A 22,971-nucleotide genomic window follows, 5' to 3' on the forward strand; every position below is an offset into this window, starting at 1 on the left:
AATCCCTCCCCTAAAAAAGTCTCATGAATCTTGACATTTTCTTTTTTCAAAGAATGAACCAAATTAGTCCTCAAGTCAAAATAAATGCCAATACACAATTGGATAGAGTAAGTATTTCTCTTTCATATTGGTCATTCATCATGTATGAAATATTTTGAAAAATAAGTGAAGTATAGGGCTAAAACTGTGCCTCAAAACTGAGTTTTTTCTCTTTTTTTTCAAATGTAAAACATTTTATTTTGAGCCTCAAAAATATCTACATGTTTCTCAGCACAAAGTTAAACTTCAGAGGCAGCCGTAGCTCAGTCGGTTAGTACGTAAATATATGTGTTTGTTATATGTGCTTTCGTTGCACGGATATGTCCTTCCGTTTCGCCGCACATCGATTGTCAATTAATAACAATAGAGCACGAGTATGCGGCACGACCACTTGATTTTTTTATTGGTTTTAGTTACAATGTTTAAAGCAACTCTATCTGCAAGGGGCCCCAGCTAGATCCACGAACGGACGTGCAAGACAGATTGTGACCGAGCCTTTGTGACCAAGGCTACAGGACTATAACGTACTTCCTATATTATTCTAACCGTTTAAAAGGTTGAACAGGCCATTTTCCTCGATATAGTTCAAGTAAATCTTGGCAAGAGGTGCATATTTACGTGCTTATTCCTTCAATGTAATATAAATCTGCGGTAACACTGTGAATAGAAGATAGAATTGAACCATTATCGCTTCAGATTTAGAAGTGAGCAACACAATGGTTGCTTTCAAGTTACTCATCATTTCTGCGATTTGGGGTGCGATTGCAGCCTGGTCCAGTTATCGAGCAGCAGCTCTTTCACATGAGAGGGGATGGGAATCATTATGGTTTGGTAAGTGACATGAATTGTAATCACTCCTCATTTTACTGTCAAACACACCCGTCTAAGTCAAGATTGGTATAAAAGGACCTCGATACAATAGCCGCCGTTGGTGCGTGAAGTCGAGGTACAATGTGATTATCATTACCCTTATGCATGTCTCCATATTATGTACAGGTGATATCATGATAAGTTCATGAAGTTAGAGATTACCGTTCTATTCCAATAAAACATAAGCACAACACTCTTGCCAGGTAGAATCATAGGCGGCGGAAGCGGGGGGGGACCCCTCTAAATTTTAGGCGGTCCCCCCCCCCCAACTCCTAGACTGATAACCTTTTTTTGGGGCCCTTGTCCAATTTTTTACCTGTGTCCATCCCAAAATTTCAGGTGGACACCCCCTAAATATTTTGGCTTCCGCCGCCAATGGGTAGAATGAATGCTAATCTAGAAATAAAGTGGCGATGGGGCAACCGGTGAGCTGGCGCTGGGAACGATATTTTCAAAAGGGTGTGCTGTATTTTGTTGAAGAATATACCATATGTCTGTAAGTGGCGGACTTATGGCACCTAGTAAAAACATGCCCCAGTCTTGCATCAAGTCCTTCGTAAAGGCCTGGTCACACCACCCGAGCGTAACGTTGTTGGAGCGGTCGTGGAGCGGAGAGAAAAAAATCGCCGATCTCTACCGTTCACCATTTTCGATTGTTTTTATTTTGTTTTCGATTTTCCCCCCAATTTTGTGAGCGAAATTCGACCCTTTCTCCCTACCGCTCCACGACCGCTCCAACAACGCTCGGGCGGTGTGACCATGCCTTTAGTTTGTGGACAACTTTGTGAAAGATCCGAAAGCGTGAATTCTGTATGACTCTTTAGAAGCGGATGAGTTATTGTTGGTTAATCTGAACAATGGCATTCACAATAGATTTCCCAGGGATTTGACCCCGATATGCTAATTCGCCTTCTTTTGTGTTGTACAAGCTATGATTATTGCTGCGCAAAATTGTTTACTTCTTCAAAGTCACTGAAAAGGTCAACATATTTGCGAAAATATTCCTGGCTGTGGAAAATAAAAATAGTCAGGTATTGGTTGTGAATATACCGCATTAACACCATTGAAACACAGGGGATACGACATTTGCTGGGGCGACATCTGCTCCGGGCTTCATTTGTCTAAGATATAGGGTTCAGGTTGAAATGGGGTTTTATGTTCGGTTTAGGTTAGGGTATAGTTTTAAAGGGGAAGGTCATCCTGAAGATAAGTTTGTTGTAGAAATAATAGTAAAAACAAATATTGGTGAAGGTCTGAGAAAAATCCGTTAAGGATTATGAAAGTTGAAAAAAATCTAAGCTTTTGATTTTTGACGTCATAAACGAGCAGCTCTCCCCAAAATACATATATTGTATTAATTTCTTTTTTATTATGGCTCCTGATAACATATTTTTGTTTTCTATTCATGATAAGAGTGTGAAATTATTTTTCTATTGTTATTCAAAAGATATAGTAAAAACCACTTTTAATTTTCTTAGAAATTGACATTTCATTGATGTTTAAATTACCATTTGCTATGAAGGAATGCTGCGCCAATAGGACGTAACAAAATAATTAAAATTCTAATAACTTTTTTTTACGGATTTTTCTCAAACATTCGACAATATTTTTTAAATATTCATTTTTTGTTATTTTTACAATAAAAGTTTTGTCAGGGTGAACTTCCCCTTTAAATCCAGGGTTGAATTTGACCATTTCATGGTTAATGTGTGGAATTTGCCATTTTGGCCGAAGCAAACGCGAACGTCATGGAACCCCCCAAAAGAATCAAAATCAATAGATGTGAAATAATGAAATGAATGCTATAGGGAAGAGTCTGTTTCTTCGCAACGGTTGTAGAGCAGAAGTGCATGGGCCAAATAATCAAAATTATAATATAGCATTTAGAGTGCACCATATCCAATTTCCTCTTCAGAGGGGCATAGAAAATAATCATAGAGAAGGGGGGGGGGGCTTATTTCGAATGTGATGAAAAAAGGGGCCTATTGCCCGTATTCTAAAGTCAGGTTTAAGTTAGACCATGGACTAACTCTTTGCTAAAATTATGGGAAGTCAAATATGTATACATCGTATGCCGCTCATATTTACAGTGCTTTTTTCCAATTCTTTATGGTGAAGACAACTATCTTATTCATCTTCCCCAGAAAATTAGGAGTTATTCGAGACTGAAATGAGCTAATAAATATGATAATAACGTTTAATTTACCCAGGGTAGCCACTTCAATCATAAGACTGCTCTTTCGGCGGGCACTGCATAACATAATATGTTATTGTTACCCTTCTCAAGTCTAACTGCTGAGCGCCAAGCAAGAAGGCAGAAGGTCACATTTTTATAAGTATTTGGTAAGACTCTGCCAGGGATCGAACCCACGACCTCCCCTTCATGAGGCGGACGCTCTACCACTGAGCCACCATGCCCGGGTATTAATCAACCTCTACAACTTTAAACCAAAGTCTAAATTAAACCTGACTTTAGAATACGGGCCAATGTCTTAAAGTTGGCTTTGAACGACTTAAAAGACTCGGCAATGTGTATTGTTGAAGAGAGTGCATTCCACAAATTTGCAGCACTATTAGCAAAAGATTTTTCACCAAATGAGCTCTTGATTTTACGAGGTGTCAACCCGGGGGCCGTTTCATAAAGCTGTTCGTAAGTTAAGAGCGACTTTAAGAACGACTGGTGAACCTTTCTTACGCGCTTAACCATCACCAGTGAATATACCATTTACCACAAGAAAGAATCATCAGTCGTTCTTAAAGTCGCTCTTAACTTAAGAACACCTTTATGAAACACCCACCTGGGGCCAGTTGCATAAAACTTTTTACCTGAGAAAACTCAGGTTGTTTTTTACCGAGTTTTTGCCCTGTGTTAAAGTCAATGGCAGAAACCAGACTAACCTTAGTTTTCAGATTTTACCAGAGTTTTCTCAGGTAAAAATTTTTATGCAATGGGCCCCAGGTTTCCGAAGATCTTAAATTCATAGTCCGGCAGCCCAGGAGGTTTATTCAACCGAAAGCCGGACAAGCAAATGACCCCATAGCTGGATGGCATGGACCTTGAAGTTTACAAAAATGCATTGCTGCCGGGTTCTATGCGTGGTCTTCCCTCCGAAAGGACGTAATATATGACGTCACTACAAAATGGCCCTATTTCACCAATTTTCAGACTTTCTACACATAGCATGAAGTCAAGGGAGAATATCTCAGCCAAATCATGCTTGTTTCGTATGAAACTTTCACAATATATTGTTCAAGTAGTGCACAAGAGATATGCAAAATTTCACGAACAGAAATTATTGTTTACATATGCAAATTACGTAATGAAATTTGCATATCATTAGTTTTGGAGATTTCTTGCATAAAAAATTGTCGAAAATCGATTCAGAAATTTATTTTCTTTTTTAGTGTACTTTATTTGATATTTTTCCTCTCAAGCATAATATCATTGTCTTTATCTATATCTCTACTTTAAGAAAATATATAACAGTAATTGAAAAAGACATTATAGACTGTGATTTCAGCCCCCTTTCCAATATGGTGCGCACATAGAAATCGTGCGTTTTTGGCCTATTTTCACCATATAGCTGAGGTGGGCGACCGATATGCCTACTTTATTAGTGCTTCTTGCATTTTGCATGATATTAAATCTTCCAAACAACATATTTTCATCTTCATTTTGACTCTGGTGATACATCAATGATTTCAGCACAGATTGATTGCCCATTGGGCAGTCTATAGGCTACGTTTTCAGCCTAGTTTTCAACAACGAACCTATACCATGTAAGACTGCATCGTTGTAGTCGAGTCGGATAAGAGGTTCCTGTGTACCATCAAAATATTTTTCACTTAATTTTTCAATCAACGTTTTGGTATTTGTCTAAACTGTCTCGTTAATGAATCTTGATGTTCCCTTCCCAAAATCGTGTCCAACGGGGTTCAAAATTGATATCTTTGGCGGCCCTCTTGGACTTTTTAAAAATGAAAATCAATTATTTTCATATTTTATTGCACAGAGTCTGACAATGGGACAATCTTTTAATCAATACGCATTTCTCTATGATTGGGATAGTAGAAATAGATTTAATTCGTTTTCTGATGATATATTTTGAAATAAAATTTATCCCGAAATGGGCATGATTTTGGTCAAAAATTTGCATGTGCATTGATTCTATCTGTTCAATCATTAACATCAACAAATATTTCAAAATACAGCATTCGACACGAGATATAATATACCGATAATACTGTAACGCTTCCTGACAGTATGTATGTCTTTATTTGCTTAGTTAAAGGGCAAATACCATTATTACCCATTTATTGGAAAATATGCCACTTTGGAGCCCATATTAAGGCAAAAAACGTTTCTGATATGGAATAAAGCCACTTTCATTCTTTTTAAACTACATGGAGATAAGAAGGGTAGAGTTTCCTCTATCTGCTACTAGCATACTGAAGCATACCCACTTCAGGGAGCGTCGAAATCACCCATCCTTTTTCATATTTTACCTATTTGTGGGAAAATATGCTTTTTCAAGCCCCCATTGAGGCAAAAAGTGTTGCTGCTATGTAGTACGGCCACTTTCATTGTTTTTAAACTATGTGGAGACAAGAGTAGAGTTTCCCCTATCTGCTACAAAAAAGGTGTGCTGGTACAGCAAAGCCTACCCCCTCTGAGGACTGCTGAAGTTACCGGATAATTATACGTATTTTGCCCATTAATGGGAAAATATGCTATTTTCGAGCCCCCATTGGGGCAAAAAGTGATTCTGCTATTTAGTAAAACCACGTTTATTATTTTCAAACTATATGGAGATGAAAGAGTAGAGTTTCTTCTATCTGCTACATATAAAGAGGTGTTGGCATATTGGAACATACCCTCTTAGGGGGTCACCAAAATCACCTACCCTATTTCATATTTTAATTATTTATGGGAAAATATGCTATTTTCGAGCCCCCATTGAGGCAAAAGGTGTTTCTGCTATGTAGTAAAACTACTCTTATTGCTTTTAAACTATATGGAGACAAAAGAGTAGAGTTTCCTCTATCTGCTACATATAAAGAGGTGTTGGCATATTGGAACATACCCCCCTTAGGGGGTCACCAAAATCACCTACCCTATTTCATATTTTAATTATTTATGGGAAAATATTCTATTTTCGAGCCCCCATTGAGGCAAAAGGTGTTTCTGCTATGTGGTAAAACTACTCTTATTGCTTTTAAACTATATGGAGACAAAAGAGTAGAGTTTCCTCTATCTGCTACATATAAAGAGGTGTTGGCATATTGGAACATACCCCCCTTAGGGGGTCACCAAAATCACCTACCCTATTTCATATTTTAATTATTTATGGGAAAATATTCTATTTTCGAGCCCCCATTGAGGCAAAAGGTGTTTCTGCTATGTGGTAAAACTACTCTTATTGCTTTTAAACTATATGGAGACAAAAGAGTAGACTTTCCTCTATCTGCTACATATAAAGAAGTGCTGGTACAGTAAAGCCTACCCCCTTTGGGAACTGCCAAAGTTACCCGCCCCTTTTACGTAATTTGCAAAATCATGGTAAAATGTGCTATTTTCGAGCCCCCATTGAGGCAAAAGGTGTTTGTGCTACGTAGTAAAACTACTCTTATTGCTTTTAAACTATATGGAGACGAAAGAGTAGAGTTTCCTCTATCTGCTACATATAAAGAGGTGTTGGCATATTGGAACATACCATCTTAGGGGGTCACCAAAATCACCTACCCTATTTCATAATCTAACTATTTTTGGGGAAAATATGCTATTTTCGAGCCCCCATTCAGGCAAAAAGCGTTTCTGCTATATGGTGAAGCCAGTTTCATTCTTTTGAAACTACATGGAATTAAAGGAGTAGACTTTCTTCAATCTGCTGCCACAGCAAAGTCTATCCCCTCCGGGGGTTCCGAAAGTCACCCACCCCTTTTCCATATTTTTTCCAATATGGGGAAAATCTGCCAATCTTGGAGCCTCTGAAGAAGGTAGCAGTCGATGTGCCAGCACTTTTTTTTTACATGTAGCTGATAGAAAAAAATGCCTCTTCTTTTATTTTCAAGTGGTTTCCAAATCAAAGCTAGCTTTACAATATAGCAGAAATGCCCTTTTGTCTGAATGGGGGCTCAAACATTGCATTTTTTACAATAAAGAATGAAAATAGACATATGTAACTGATAAAGAAGATCCTACTTTGTCATCTTTATGTGGTTACAAAACAAAAACAAGGGCTTTACCGCAAGGCAGAAACACTGTTTGCCTCAAAATGACTAATTTTCCGAGAAACTGGCAAGATACGAAAAAAAGATTGGGTGACTTTGGCAGCCCCCTGAGGGTTAGGCTTTGCTATGCCCCAATTTCTTTATATGTAGCTGATAGAGAAAAGTGATTTAAAGGAAAAAATTACATACTCAAAACAAAATTTTACCACATTGGGGGCTCCGAAATGCACGATATCATAATAGTCAAGCTATGGATAATGGTATGATACTGTACGTAACATTTTACTGGTTCTTGTGGGACTATGCTTTAAGGTGCCCGAGAGTAATTGCATGCAACATGAAAATGAAGAGCATTGCCTCGAACTTCTATCTTTTTCAAGAGATTTAATTATCATAAAAATTGCTTTGTGTAGAAAATGCCTTTTACCCTCATACACATGATACAAGTAATACATGCCTTTCTATCAATCGCTAAGTACGTTATTTTCTGCATGTTAGACACATCAACAAAGGCGATCGGATGCAAGATGAAACAGATAGATGTCAATGCAAATGAACATTTTGGTTCAAAATTTTTGATGAATTCTTTTTTTTAATATATTAACCGGACTATTCAGAAAACAATTTCAACCGATTTCTACTATCCAAATCCTAGTGAAATGCGTATTGATTTAAAATTTCCCATTGTCAGACTTTGTGCAATAAAATATGAAAATAATTGATTTTCATTAAAAAAAGTCCAAGAGGGCCGCCAAAGATATCAATTTTGAACTCTGTTGGACACGATTTTGGGAAGGGAACATCAAGATTCATTAACTAGAACTGCAATCGTTTCAGAACGATGTGCATGCATTGACGCCTCTGATTTAATAGAGGGCAAGAAACAGAAAGAGATAGAAAGAAAACTGTAGATGATATACATTCTCAAAATATTAGAGGACGCTATTTCTTAAAGGAATGGTCACTGATGCGTAAAACACAGATTATGTGAAATGATACAATTGGCAAACCCTGAAAATATGAGACAAAAATAAATTCAAAGGAAGTTATGGCAATTCAACAATTTTAAGACTTTGCAATAGAGGGCGCTATTTCTAAAGTTATGGTCACTAATTATGGATAACATGTCTACCAAATTAGAATGAATTTTGATGAGGAACGGTGGCAGGGGAGGACTAACAAATATTACATGTTAATCAAATTGGATATTAGCACTTTTTGCTGTCCATAGGAAGTTACATTCTCGAGTAAAATTTTTTAGACCATATTGGCGGCCCATACGTGGTTGTTGAAAATGTGTGCATTGTGAGCAGTATACCATGTGTTCAGATTGACTTATCTTGAAATTTTCTGTTGTAACCTATGTCGTATTTGGTATCACTGGAAAGAGTATTCCAATGCGGTGACATTGATACCACTTTTATTTGTGTGGAGGCAATAGACCGGAAGTAAATGCCATATAAAGAAAGACATTAAAAATGAAGGTTTTGCACAATAATTTTAAGCTACCGTCAGCAATTTGTTAGCTTCTGTTACAAAACATTAACGAACTGTTTAAGTATATATCAATACTCATATCTGCCAAGTTAAAAAGAATAAGCTTCAATAATAAGGAAATAAGAGCAAGTTGAAGTTGTGCTGGCAGTAAAGTGCATTTTTGGGTATTTTGCTGATTTTCGGGAGCATTTTTCAGATATTTCGTCAGTTGTAAGGTATATATTTTTTTAAATGGCATGAAAGGGCATATCTTGAAGACCCTAAATCCAAGAAAGGGTACGGGTTTGGCCATGCATGACGCAATGAGGGGCATTCAAAGGTAAGCGTTTTTGAAACTTTAGAGGGCGCTATTTCAATGACGGAAGATCAATGATGCGTGAAAACTTAGTAGCATGTATGTTATGATACCGTGATCAATTTCTGAAAGAATGAGCGCAAAATGAATAAAAACACAAAAGTTACGGCCATTTTACGATTTTTAGACATTACATTTCAATAAATATGAAGTTTTTGAAGGAAGGCTATTTCGGATTTGAATTTAAGGCATAAAGATGGCATTTTGAAGGTCAAGTTATACGTCGCAGATGATGGAGCAACTCTTGGACTATCTATAGCAATTTGTTAGAAGTCTGTAGCATGCAGGATAACTGAGATATGAAAGAATGAAGAATGGTATGCAAATGGACTTGAAATTGACAAAATGGCGCCTGGATGGTCATGCATGAGTGATTTTGGAAAGTGGAAGACGAGAGGCACAACTAGGGATGCTGGACAACATGTCTACCAAATTTGGATGAATTTGGATCAGGGACGGAGTCAGGGTAGAGCTAACAAAACCATGTGTTAAACAAATGGGATTTTGGTGGAAGAAGAAGAAGAAGAAGAAGAAGAAGAAGATTACGGAATAGGAATATGGAACAAGAACAATGCATTGTCGCCATTGGGCGTCAATGCAACTAGACACTTTAGGCAAATACCAAAACATTGAGTGAAAAATATTTTGATGGTACATAGAAACCCCCTTATCCGACTCGACTACAACGATGCAGTCATACATGGTATAGGTTCGTTGTTGAAAACTAGGCTGAAAACGTAGCCTATAGACTGCCCAGTGGGCAATCAATTTTTGCTGAAATCATTGATTGATCACCAGAGACATAATGAAGAGGAAAATATGTTGTTTGGAAGATTTAACATCATGCAAAATGCAGGAAACATCAATAAAGTAGGCATACCGTTCGCACACCTCAGCCATATGGTGAAAATAGGCCAAAAACGCACGATTTCTACGTGCGCACCATATGGGAAAGGGGACTGAAATCACAGTCTATAATGTCTTTTTCAATTACTGTTATATATTTTCTTAAAGTACAGATATAGATAAAGACAATGATATTATGTTTGAGAGGAAAAATATCAAATAAAGTACACTAAAAAAGAAAATAAATTTCTGAATCGATTTTTGACAATTTTTTATGCGAGAAATCTCCAAAACTAATGATATGCAAATTTCATTACGTAATTTGCATATGTAAACAATAATTTCTGTTCGTGAAATTTTGCATATCTCTTGTGCACTACTTGAACAATATATTGGGAAAGTTTCATACAAAACAAGCATGATTTGGCTGAGATATTCTCCCTTGACTTCATGCTATGTGTAGAATGTCTGCAAAATGGTAAAATAGGGCCATTTTGTAGTGACGTCATATATTACGTCATTTCAGAGGGAAGACCACGCATTAAACCCGGCAGCAATGCATTTTTGTAAACTTCAAGGTCCATGCCATCCAGCTATGGGGTCATTTGCTTGTCCGGCTTTCGGTTGAATAAACCTCCTGGGCTGCCGGACTATCATAGTGGGTAATAATTGCCATACACAACATAATGATACTGCGTATGGATCTATTCATGATGGTGCAACGCATCACGTCTTTCCCCAATAGAAAAACGCGTTTATATATCAGCAACAAGACTCCCCATGGCCCTGGGAAGCGGGGGGGGGGGGGGGGCTGGGGTGTTGCGTGCATTATTCTCCATTGACAGCACCCCTGGGACTCTAGTATAGGTGTGATAAATTGATAAATGTCATACAAAAGTGCCCCCTTTCTCCGGATTTTTTTTTTTTTTTGCTTGTCAAATTTACAACATCACCCCAAGTTAGTATATCGTTCTAAGAGCCCTGCCCAACGCCCGTGTATTTTTTTTCTCTTGATCTCTAATTCTATAAAGGAACTCTGATGGCACAATCAGCTCATGTCGTTATAAATTCTTAGCTCAAGAGCCAGTGACTAAATATATATTTCTTTATTCGGATCGCGGGGTCTGGGGGTGTTGCGTGCATTATTCTCCATTGGCAGCACCCCTGGGATTCGAGTATAGGTGTTATAAATTAAAGTGTCATTAATTTTTTTGTGGCACGCGCTGTATAGTGTACAATGCTTGCTATGATCACCCTTTTTAAACACCGGCGCGCCGGTGTAGTTCTAATAAAACAACACACAAACAAATAATTATTGTTGTTGTCGTATGCATGGTATGCTCACGGCGCTTGTGGCTGACAAAGTGGTTTTAAACAAAGTCATAGATCATTGTGAAAGCCAATTCAGTTAAATACACGTTTTATGAATATTAACAGTACAACCATGGTACAACGCACCCAAAATCCAAAAGTCATAGCAAAATATTATATCACTGGGTGTCTGAGCTTACAATCAGAGCAATGAGTCACGTAATTGATCACTTTTCCATAGATTGAGAATTGCATATTCCAACAAGTTAAGTCCAATAATCAATCCGGAAGTGCGCCTGTGACAAGAGTAATCTTTTGGTCACAGGCACATTATCGCCCAATATCGAGTAATGTTGTATTTTGTTAAAAAGTAATTTTTCATAAAAATTCAAAGATGGCCGGCATAATTGCAAATATTGAATGTTTATCTGCAGTGAAAACGTATAAATTCGGTGGACATTTTAGGTTACAGTGCGTATCCAAAAAAAATACACTTTGAAAAAGCCCTGGGAATCAAAAAAATATACAGCATGTGGGTAATTTTTTTCACATATAATCTTGGGTTTGGGTCTCATCTATCCAATGAAAGTAAAAATTTTGAAGGAATGTTACACTTGAGTGAGCACTGTCCATTTTTTTTAAAGCTCGCAGAAATCTGTTTGCGCAGAAATGCTCGTTTTTACGCTATGTCAAGGGGAAAGGGCGAAATCAAATTTACCCTGCCAAACATCTCTAATACATTTCCCTTGCACTTTTAGTCAATTAACCCTAAACAAGCCGGGGGGTGAATCAACCATCCCCCTCCCCTTAACATTTTCTGCGATCATTCCGCCGCGCGAAATTGTTTGACCGCGCCATGCACTCGCAGAGTCGCGCATCTTTTGAGACCAAATTTACGACGCCCGGGTACGCGGATCCGAAATTACGCAACATTTCGTAACTGCATTTCAGACCAAAAATTGTTCCAAAACGTGATTTTGTGTCAATGCAAATTGAAATTTCTCATCTTATTCATAAAGATATGATTATTTTTATTTTAAACTGCTGAAATCAATTGATGTTAGCACAATTATGCTTAGAAAAGGTTGTGCAATAAATCTGGTGAAAAAACAAAGAAAAACAAAAGGTTGACAATGCACTCTTCGAAGTGTTTTTGGCAAGGATAAATTATTTTTTTTTACTCGATATACATATATGGAGAAGATGCTAGCATAACATCAAAATGTAATGTTTTCTTGAATCTTTCATAGATTTTCCTGAAACCTTTACCAATTTTTCCACTATTTTTCTTGCCAAAAAAAAACGTTCCCAGGGCTCTGCAACAATCCATACATAGTAAGGATTAGATTAGGGGGACTAATTTTACTTCCAGTAAAAAGAAATATCAGAGATTTCATATCCGATCAAAGGCAGCCATCAATGGGTATGTAGACAGCTTCGTTTAGAAAATAATCAACCTAATATGGAAACATTATCTATTTCCCCACCACTCCTCGAATGCTTTACTTATACCTACTAATCTATCTTAATTAAGTTCGTTGAGGATCCACATTTAACAAGACCTCCATTTGCTCAACTTTAATTTTAAACGATAAATAATAATAGCCTTTCAGATGTTAAATCGATATTGTTCTAAATTTAGTTTTACCCTCATTGTAGGGGAGACCGGGGTTAGTTGGAACATGGGGTAAGTTGAAACTTTGTAATTTTCTTTAACCTCTTTAAAGGAAATTTATGCAATACTGCCCTCAATTTATTGCTGTTAATAATACAACAGTTGTAGTATCAATAAAAATAAATTGAGGGCAGTATTGCATACATTTACTTTACAGGCATTAAAGAAAATTACAATGTTTCAACTTACCCCATGTTCCAACTATAACCCCGGTCTCCCCTTTATTTATCATAATTATATGATTATCATTATTGTTTATTGCTTACCGAAAAACATATATTTCATGTGTATACTCTTATTGCGTACATGGTATATACCTTCGTATTGATTTGTAGAGTTATTACATATATATAATATTTGTGTAATATGTTGAGTCGCAATGACATTTAAAGGAAACTTGAAACTTCAATTGGCGAGATTTATTTCATCACGAGAATGAGTAAAACAAATCAAACTCTTTCGCCAGTAAATTTAAAACGTGAAGAAAAAAATCATCATTCCCATTTGACCAAAGGTTGTTCGCTTACCTCACTTAGAATTAGTGTTAGGCTGCTCATCGAATGCATATTTTGGGGGGATTTTGTCAGTCAAATGGCAAATCATGCAAATGGGTTGGGAGAAATGAATATTGTTGCCTTCTAAAACATAAATGGTAAAAAACATAAATGGCAAAATTGTAAACTGTAAATTGTTGATTTCTACAGGCAATTCATATTACTAGAAAAAAAATTAATGTCATTAAGCAGTACCTCAACCTTGACATGGAATGCCTATCAAAGAAAAAAAAGCAACTGCGATTAAATCAATTTTTTATATTAAAAACAATGAATCTTTGACAACTGATTCAGTCTATTCTTAACTATTCTAAAATTTAATTTCTTATTGGTTTTCATTTTCCAGGATTCCTTGCTGTTGCTACATGCTGCATCTCTATCCTGTTCTTGTGGGTACTGACCCTTCGTCCATCTCCCCAGCAGGGAGTTCTGTCGGTCCTGCGCCAAGTGTACTATGCTGGTACTTCTTACATCAGAGGAAAGTATCACCTCTGGCAAATTAAGGAAGCCTGGGAGAACCCTCACTATGCTCAGGAACAGTTTCTGTTGAGAACTCTCCAGGAAAATGGGGACACAGACTACGGAAGGAAGTTCAAGCTCAAGAAATTCCGGAGCGTAGAAGAGTTCTGCAAGCATCATCCGTTGACGACCTACGAAGATTACAAACCCTATGTCGAGCGTGTTATGACCGGAGAGCGTGATGTTATGACCAACGTGTTTCCAAACGAATTTAACAGAACATCCGGTACGACAGGTCCTTCGAAGTATTTCCCACAGAAAAATCACAGGTATATCATTACAAGGATGTTAGATATCACCTATACTAATCTCTACAATCTCTGTCCACGTCTGAGGTTACTTCAAAAGAAGTTATTTCTATACGTCCAGCCAGAAATGTCAGTAACTGAAGGTGGAGGAAGCATCAGGATCGCTGTGTCAGTTTACGAGGAAGATGGTCTGATAGAAACCTGCCATACTACACCGCCAGAGGGTTTTTGCATCCAATCCATGAAAGAGGCAAATTATGTTCATGTTCTTTTTGCTCTCATGGACCCAAACCTGGGTGTGATCGGTAGCGTGTTTTTAGGTTCAATCGACGCAATGATGAAGCAGCTGGAGAATTGCTGGAAAGACATCATCTATGATATAGAGCATGGAACAATCAATGAGAAAATGAGGTTCAACGATGTTCGCATCAGGTCAGCATTGGAAAAGGCTCTTGGCAAAGGTCAGCCGGAGAGGGCGGGCGAGCTTCGACATCAGTTCATGAAAGGATTTGATGGTATCATGAAGAGGGTATGGCCGAACCTAGAGACGTTATTTGCCATAGATAACACTGGAATTTGGCCGCTTTTCAAAGCAAAATATGCTGAAGGTTCGTTAATGAAATTAAACAACATCATAAATCCGTATTGGTCTTGATATAATTTGGCTAATATGATTCTGACTTAATTATTACGCCCTTTAGATGCCTTCTATACCCTGTAAATGTGAGTTTGGCAGAAAAAAAGTTTTATATTCAGAATACCACATGTGGCAATCACCCTGTTCCACAAAAAATAATAACAATAATAGTAAATAGTGCCGCCATGATTCCGTGTGCCTGGCTGGAAATTCGAGAATACAAAGTTGTATATCATTTTATAGTAGGCATATTTCACAAGACTTTTTTTTACCGAAATAATGATATTGCATCCATTGTGCTGGGCTATTGTTGTTCCAATTCCTTGGGTATATTTGCTATGATCATCGTGTGATGGATTAGTTTGCTTTTTTGGGGGGGGGGTGGGGGTGCCCTCGTAGGTACCTACGTGCTACGATCTTTGCGTTTACATTTTTGCCATCATACGTTAAGCATCGTAGAAGGTCAAAGACAGTCTTACAGCGACACGCCAGAGATTATATACGAGGTCCCTGTGCTGATCGTCTGATAATCCTGAACTGGTCGAAGTGATCGTGGTATGTTGGTACAATAGACCCAACCCTTCCACTTCCCTTGTATTGGACGATGCCATGATTGTACTCTAATAATTAATATGGTCCAACGATGTATTTTAAGGGTTACGATGCTACTAAAAAAAATGTATAACTCGTGCAAACAAAATTCTTAGACTCTACGATGATTGTGAAGCCGTACTCAAATCGTAAGATCGTCGTACGCCACTGTAACGATATACATGTAGCTAGCTACGGTCAGCATATTCATGATCATCCAGATAACGGTTTTAGACCAACTGTAAACCGGGCATATAATCAGTTGTGGCGTTCGGTAATTCTTTTAGACAAGGCAATTCTTAGACTGAAATGTTATTTTATGTGTGATTATTATAGGTATAACATTCGTGAACTATTCATACGGAAATTCAGAGGGGATGCATCTCGCATTTTCCCCGTGGTATTATGAGGACAACAGAAGCATGGTTTTCTTCCCCAACTTCGCCTTCTACGAGTTTATCAGACTGGAAGATTCGTAAGTGACCTCCTTTTTATACACGTCACTACAAATTACAAGTTTTCTTAACCAATTAGGCTCAACGGAAATGGTTTGACAGAATTGCTTATTCACATTCATATGTACACAGTGTTTATATGACAAGATGCCAGGTGACTTATGAAAGAAAGAAAGAGCGGGGGGGGGGGGCTCTCGTTGCAAAAGATCTTCATTGAAACCAAACATATTCACACTCGTAAATATGTAGCTTATATAAAATATCCAAGATGCGCGTCACTCACACAAATACCTGTACACTCAATATACGATAAAACATAATATGAATATCTGAATATAAAAACGGCTCAAGACCAATTTTTTTTGCGAATTGAGTTAGATATGGGATATTGTTCCTTATACAATGACTCATCTTTTGTATAAATGATAAATCTGAAATCATCTAAAAAATGCCTTAAATAAAGGAAAAAAGTTGGCATGAATGAAAAAGAAGTCCAAGTACTTGGGCTTTTCTGACATTCCATTCCTACATTATACATTTCTATTTCATATTCACCAAAGGGAAAAAAGTCAGCCTGAAACTCTTCTCATAGATGAATTGGAGGTCGGGCAGGAGTATGAGATCGTCCTCACCCAAGATAGCGGACTCTATAGATACCGGATTGGAGATGTCATACGGATAACCGGATATCACTACAACTGTCCTACATTCGAATTCATATACCGGTAAGTAAACCGTGTACCATTATAATTATCATCGTCGTTATTTGTTGTTTCTTTCGTCTTCCTTCTCCCCTTGTGGCAAAGGAGGATTTTTGAAGCACATACTATCACATATCATTAATCAGTGCATGGGAGTATGCCACTCTATTCAATGAGATTAGATTATATTTAATGTTTAAATCATCTATTAAGAAATCGATGTAAGTGTTGGTTGTTTTAATTTTAAAGTATCTGTCATTGGTCTAGCTGCTGTTACAATAATATTTATGAGTTTGTCATGATACCGTGTTTGTAAAATGACGTTAAATCACGTATTACTTGATGCATTTCCAACAAATTACCTCAACCTCTACCTTGAACGGGTATCTTGCATTATTACATTTTCTAGGGTAGAAACTCCGTCAGTTGATGAATTAGAATATGTATCCAAGGTAGTGGTATATATTCCGCCAGAATTATTTTGTCCTAACTCCAAATTTTTGACAATGCATATTTGATATCATTCAGAAGATCATTTAATTTTCTTTAAAATGATACCCTATATGATATGATTATGGTTCACATGGAGAAGCAGTGCCTTGAAACGTGGGGCAATGTCAAAATTCAAAAGTTGCAAAATGACACAATATTGAAAGCCACTGTTCTTTTTTCCTTATAGTGATAAGTGAGTTTCTTAGCGGTTTCTTTCGTTTTCATGCACCTTAATATCAACATTAACATGCAATCAAACACACCTCTGCACAAAACGCATAACAAACAAACAAACAAACAAACATGCATGGGTATATATTTCAAACCACGACTCAAACCATGTTATCTCCATATTAATATTGATGTTAATGTGCATGAAAACAAAAGGAACAGCTAAGAAACACACTCATTATCACGGAAAGAACAGTGACTTTCAATATTTTGTCATTTTGCAACTTTTTAATTTTGACCTTGCCCAACATTTCAAGTTACTGCACCTCTATGTGAACCTTAGTCATATCATATAGGGTTTCAAGAAAATTAAATGGTCTATTCGTGGGTATCAATCACGCATTAATTTTCACTAAAACCAAGGAGAGATTCAGATTTCCAAACTCTTTTTTGAGGGGTTTATATATATATATATTCGTTTCGATAGGATGGGTTTGATCCTGAATTTACGTTATGAGAAGATGAATCAGGTTGTCTTGAAAGAAGGGCTCCAGTCGGCCGTGGGTCAGCTGAATGATGTAATTCTAATCGACTATGCAGTGGCCGAGAGCACCCTTATTCCGAAGTCCTCACCAGGTATATTATATTTCAGATGATGCAATTTTTTTTTTACTTTGTTTCAAATCTTACGAAGTGTGTTTATTCCCTTATCATGTTAATTGTGTGGGAAGGTGTAAGTTGTTCTCTTAAAGTTGAAATCACCCGGAAGAAAGTTTGTCGTAAAAAATAGTAGAAAAAGCTGTAAAAAATATTGGTAAGTTTTGAGGAAAATTCATTATATTTTAAGAACGTTTTTAGAATTTGAAGATTTGGATTTGTGTCGTCATTAACGAGCAGTGCCCATAATTATTTTGTTATGTAATATGAATGCATAAATTTCAATTTTTGAATGATTCGTAATGACTTATTTTTGTTTTCGTTTTAGGAATGGGTGTGAAATAATTCATCAATTGTTATTGAATGCACAGTTAAAACCATTTTCAATTTTCCGAGAAAATGACTTTTCATTATTATTTTTTTGCATTCGATTTGTAGGAAAGCGGCTCGCATATGACGTCACAAATAAAGAAAAAGTTCTGATAACTTTTTTTAATTCGTTGATGGATTGCTCTTTAGTTTTATATATATATATATATATATATATATATATATATATATAAATTTGTGAAGCTATACATGTACAACACCTTTGGCAACTCTTTTATTTAAATATTGTAAAGAAATGGATGAAGAGAACAATGGTAGACGTAGCTTAAATCAAGGTTCCCCAGAGCTATCTACCCTTTGGAAAAATTGGTTATGCCGAAAAAATGTCTCTGCCGGGAATCGAACCCGGGCCCCCAGCTTTGAACGCCGGTGCCTTAACCACTAGACCACAGAGACGGGCTAGTGGCTAGGCCGACCGAGATCCGACTGACCGTCAGAAACACAGAATATATATATATTTATATACAGTGCGTATCAAAAAAAAGTTTACACTTAGAAAAAATCCTGTAAAATTATATATTTGTAATACTCTGACGATTCTTCCACGTTTTAGCATTGGTACAGATCCATTTAAGCAAATGACGATATAACTGTTGAAAAAATATTTCCGCTTCAGTGAGCACCACTTACTTTTGAAAAGTTAGTGAAAAATGATTTGCGCAGAACTTTGAAATACTTGTGCGAATAAAAGTAGACCTTAATCATGAAGAATACGTGGAATTTAGCTCGTAAAATTTATTTGAAGATATCTTTTACCTTTTTAAACTTGTTTCCTTGCCCAAAACACTTCGAAGAGTGCATTGTGCCCCACCCCATTCCCCCACACACCGAGGCCATTGTGACGATATTTGCTTTACACTAAGCTGTGACTTACATGAAATGGCTTAGGCTTGATTTCCATTCTTTTAATCATTGTCAAGCTTGGGAAAAGTGTGGAGAAACAATTATTAAATGAAAAATAAAATGTAAACGCATTTTAAATGATTAAAACTTAGTGAAAAATGCTGGATATGTCTGATATAAACTTTTGTTCAGATTCAGTTATGTCCTCAGATCCAGCTGGCACAAAAAGGGTAAAGGTTGTGCTTACTAAATCTTGAAATTTAGTAAGCAGGGCGGCAAAATTGTCACAAAATGCTTGAATGTATCCGTTTTATTTCATTTGGCTAAAAGTGCAAGGGAAATTTATGAGAAATGCTTCGTAGGGTAAGTTTGATTTCGCCCTTTCCCCTTGACACAGCGTGAAAACAAGCATTTCTGCGCAAACAGATTTCTGCGAGCTTTACAAAAATGGACAGTGCTCACTCAAGTGTAACATTCTGTCAAAAAAAATTTACGTTCATTGGATAGATGAGACCCAAACCCAAGATTATATGTGAAAAAATTACCCACATGTTGTATATTTTTTAATTCCCAGGGCTTTTTCAAACTTTTTTTTGATACGAACTGTATATATATATATATACATAAATGTGTGAAATTATACATGTACAACAGCCTTGGCAACTCTTTTATATAAATATTTTGTGAAAGAAATGGATGAAGAGAAAAATGGTAGGCTATTCTTTTTTGCTGTTTTTACAATAAACTTTTTTTTCAGGGTGAACTTCCTATTTAAAGGTGATTTCATCGTTTTCTCAATTGAGTTAAAGGGATATTACAGGGTTAAACGTCCCATGTTATCTCCAAAAAAAATATATTTTTACTAATTTTACACCTCCCTACATAAACACATTCCTACTGTGTTCGCTAATTGATAAATCATTGGTGGTGGCCTCTAACGGTGCACCCTTTGAACTTATTTTAGTTTCCTGAATATAAATTATTTTCAGACTCTCGTAACAGCAGATACGTTTTCTATCATATTTTCTTTGTTTAGCATTCGAAGAGAGTGAGGACTTGCCGTATTATGTAATTTTCTTAGAACTAAGCAAGAGAGGAAACACAAGTGAAAACGTCGAGACCGAATTTACGAGTGTTGATGAGATCAGAGCTTTGGTAAGCGCTGGCTTATATGCCTTTCATGAAATATTTAATCAGAATCTTTATGTATCAATTTTTGGAAAGTCAGGGTAAGGGGTCATATTCTGGCTACAATCTTTAAGGGGACAAAATGTTTAAATGAAGCCCGCGAAAAAATTATTTAGGGGGTTATTTTGCATATAGAGAAAAACTCGTGTAGGGGTTGTTTTGGAAATAATTTGGTCAAGTATGAATACAGCAATGCATTTGACTGCCCCCTCCCCCCGAAACATTTATGCACCTTTTATGGTGCAGATCGTTGTATTATGCTCTTTAGAGGGAGACAATTTGCTTAAGTTGCAGATGCGAATAAATGTAAAATATTTGCACATCCTTGTTAGGGTCCAAAATGAAACGAGAAATTGTGCAGTCCTCTACTTTATCTCAACAATGCTGCTATAGTATTGCATTTTGGGTGACCTTGGAAATTAAAATGACTCATAATATCCAGGTACTCAAAGATAAGTCTTAGACTAGGACGACAGATTTGGCATGAATGCCTAAACTTGTCAAATATTTAAATTATAAAACAAAATTATTCTAATCCTCAATTTTGATGTTTTTCCCCATTTTACCCTCTTTAGGTGGACGAAGAGCTGCGTGCACGTAACAGTGATTACCAAGAACTACGGAGAGGAGGCTCCATATCTCATCCCCGTGTTTTAATCGTGAAAGCGGGAACATTTGACGATTTGAAACAATACGTTGTGAAAACTACCAACACATCAGCTAACCAGTACAAAGTGCCACGGAGAATTCGCACTGTCGACACCCTAAGCTTCATGTATGGCCATGCAATGTAAATCATTCCTGTGCAAGTAGGTGCTGCACCTGCATCTTTGAGCCCCGGATACACATGCGTCGGGTTTTATTCAAGCAGCCTCCGACTTTGCAACCGCCTTCACGCCTGCAATGTTAGTACTGATACACTTATGCCGAACGTTGAGGAGCTGACGCCGCCGCGAGATATTTATCTCCTCAAAGCCGGCCTCATGTCGCCTATTCACGTGACACAGGTCACCTGACTATGAATTTATTGTTCGTTAGCTATAACCATTGTCAGTGGCGTAATGAGCCAAAAATCGTGAGGGGTTTATCGCTTAGAATTAATAAAAAATTAGAACTTGCGAGCAAAGCGAGCAAAAATTTCGACATTTTCATTACAAAAAAAAGCCGAGCTTGTGATTGATTTTGATATAATATTCGGAAAATGTTTTCCGAATCTATCGTTTTCACCCTTATCCCTTTTCTTTTCGTTCCCTTTCTCCTTTTTTTTTTCTTGGCCCATGGCCATTATGCAAGTCCACTTGAAGGTGATACACATACCAATCTCAGGACTGAAGCCGGCGAGAAAGCGCACTCAAACCACATCCAAAGGTGAACACAGTCCAATATAGTCCAGATTGGACCTTGTTGTTTGGAAGTGCCCTTTCCCAAAGCTTACATAGACAGCACATGACTCCCAGTCTCGAATCAGCGACAATCCACTCATCTTTGTTGGGGAGGGAAGATGAGTGGATTGGCGCTGATTAGAGATTGGGAGTCATGTGCCCTCTATGTTTTTTTTTTATTTATAGTTTTTATTGAAATTCAACACAAATCACAATATTTACATATGATTAACAAGATTAGAATAAAATTACAAAATAAAAAACAACAAAAATAAGAGGCAGAGTAACGAACAAGCAATAAATATGTGCACCTCAAGAGCAGAGCCAATACCGAGATTGTATTAAAATAAGAAATGAATAAAACAGAAGTCCAAAATCCAGACCGGTCTACAAGACAAAGAAAAAGAAATACAGAACACTTTCAAAATCTAGTCACACTCATAGATTCCAGTACTCTCCCTCTTTCACTCTAACACATTCACTTATCTCGCTCACCATGGGGTGCGTGGGAAGGCCTTGGAGTGGTTCAGGAGTTACTTATCCAATAGACGTCAGTACGTAACATTAAATGGCTATACATCCAATATGCAAAATATAAATTGCGGAGTCCCACAGGGCAGTCTGTTAGGTCCTTTATTATTTATCATTTATATTAATGATTTTTGTAATTCATCCGATATTCTTTCGTTCATATTTTTTGCCGACGATTCAAATCTTTTTTATTCTCATAAAAATCCAAAAACACTACTAGATATAGTAAATTCTGAGCTAGAAAAGGTTACTCAGTGGATAAGAGCTAACAAACTATCCCTTAATCTAAAAAAAACCAATTACATGTTATTTAGTAATACTATAGACACACTGCCGGCAAACATTATGTTTGATGATACCCCTTTAGAAGTTGTTTCGTTCATAAAGTTCTTAGGCATAACTGTCGATAATAAACTTTCGTGGAAATATCACATTGAAAATATTTGCAAAGCGATTTCACGCAACATCGGCATAATAAATAAACTGAAATTTCATTTTCCTCCACAAACCTTATTAATGCTTTATTCTTCTTTAATCTTACCGTATTTGAACTACGGCATTCTTGTTTGGGGCAATACCCACCAAGTTTTATTAAACAGACTTCTTTTGTAATAAAAGAAGTCTCTCCGTATAATTAACCATTCTTCATTTCTTTCACATACAGATCCATTGTTTGCCGAAAACAAGCTGCTAAAAATAAATGATCTATATCTGTTTCACTTAGGCCAATTTATGTATAAATATAATAACAATTCACTTCCTCACGTATTTGATTCAATGTTCCCTCA

The 22,971-nt window shown here is 36.8% G+C and overlaps 1 protein-coding gene across 1 annotated transcript; it reads left to right on the top strand.

Annotated features, from left to right (window-relative positions):
- Positions 1 to 720: 720 nt before the first annotated feature.
- On the top strand, positions 721 to 21,793 carry LOC121425894 (4-substituted benzoates-glutamate ligase GH3.12-like). The gene is made up of 7 exons (XM_041621985.1): positions 721 to 870; positions 13,725 to 14,753; positions 15,710 to 15,848; positions 16,389 to 16,553; positions 17,680 to 17,828; positions 20,119 to 20,237; positions 20,846 to 21,793. The coding sequence occupies exons 1-7, from the start codon at positions 756 to 758 to the stop codon at positions 21,062 to 21,064; spliced, it is 1,935 nt and encodes a 644-aa protein (XP_041477919.1). The 5' UTR covers positions 721 to 755; the 3' UTR covers positions 21,065 to 21,793.
- Positions 21,794 to 22,971: the final 1,178 nt, after the last annotated feature.

This window comes from Lytechinus variegatus, chromosome 13 (assembly GCF_018143015.1).
Source record: "Lytechinus variegatus isolate NC3 chromosome 13, Lvar_3.0, whole genome shotgun sequence".
Lineage (NCBI taxonomy): Eukaryota > Metazoa > Echinodermata > Echinoidea > Temnopleuroida > Toxopneustidae > Lytechinus > Lytechinus variegatus.

Excerpts from the sequence above, each read along its gene's own strand:
- LOC121425894 (XM_041621985.1), top strand. The coding sequence starts at position 756 with ATGGTTGCTTTCAAGTTACTCATCATTTCTGCGATTTGGGGTGCGATT. Across the intron at positions 15,849-16,388 it reads TTTATCAGACTGGAAGATTC|GGAAAAAAGTCAGCCTGAAA; the intron begins GTAAGTGACCTC and ends TATTCACCAAAG. Across the intron at positions 20,238-20,845 it reads TTGATGAGATCAGAGCTTTG|GTGGACGAAGAGCTGCGTGC; the intron begins GTAAGCGCTGGC and ends TACCCTCTTTAG.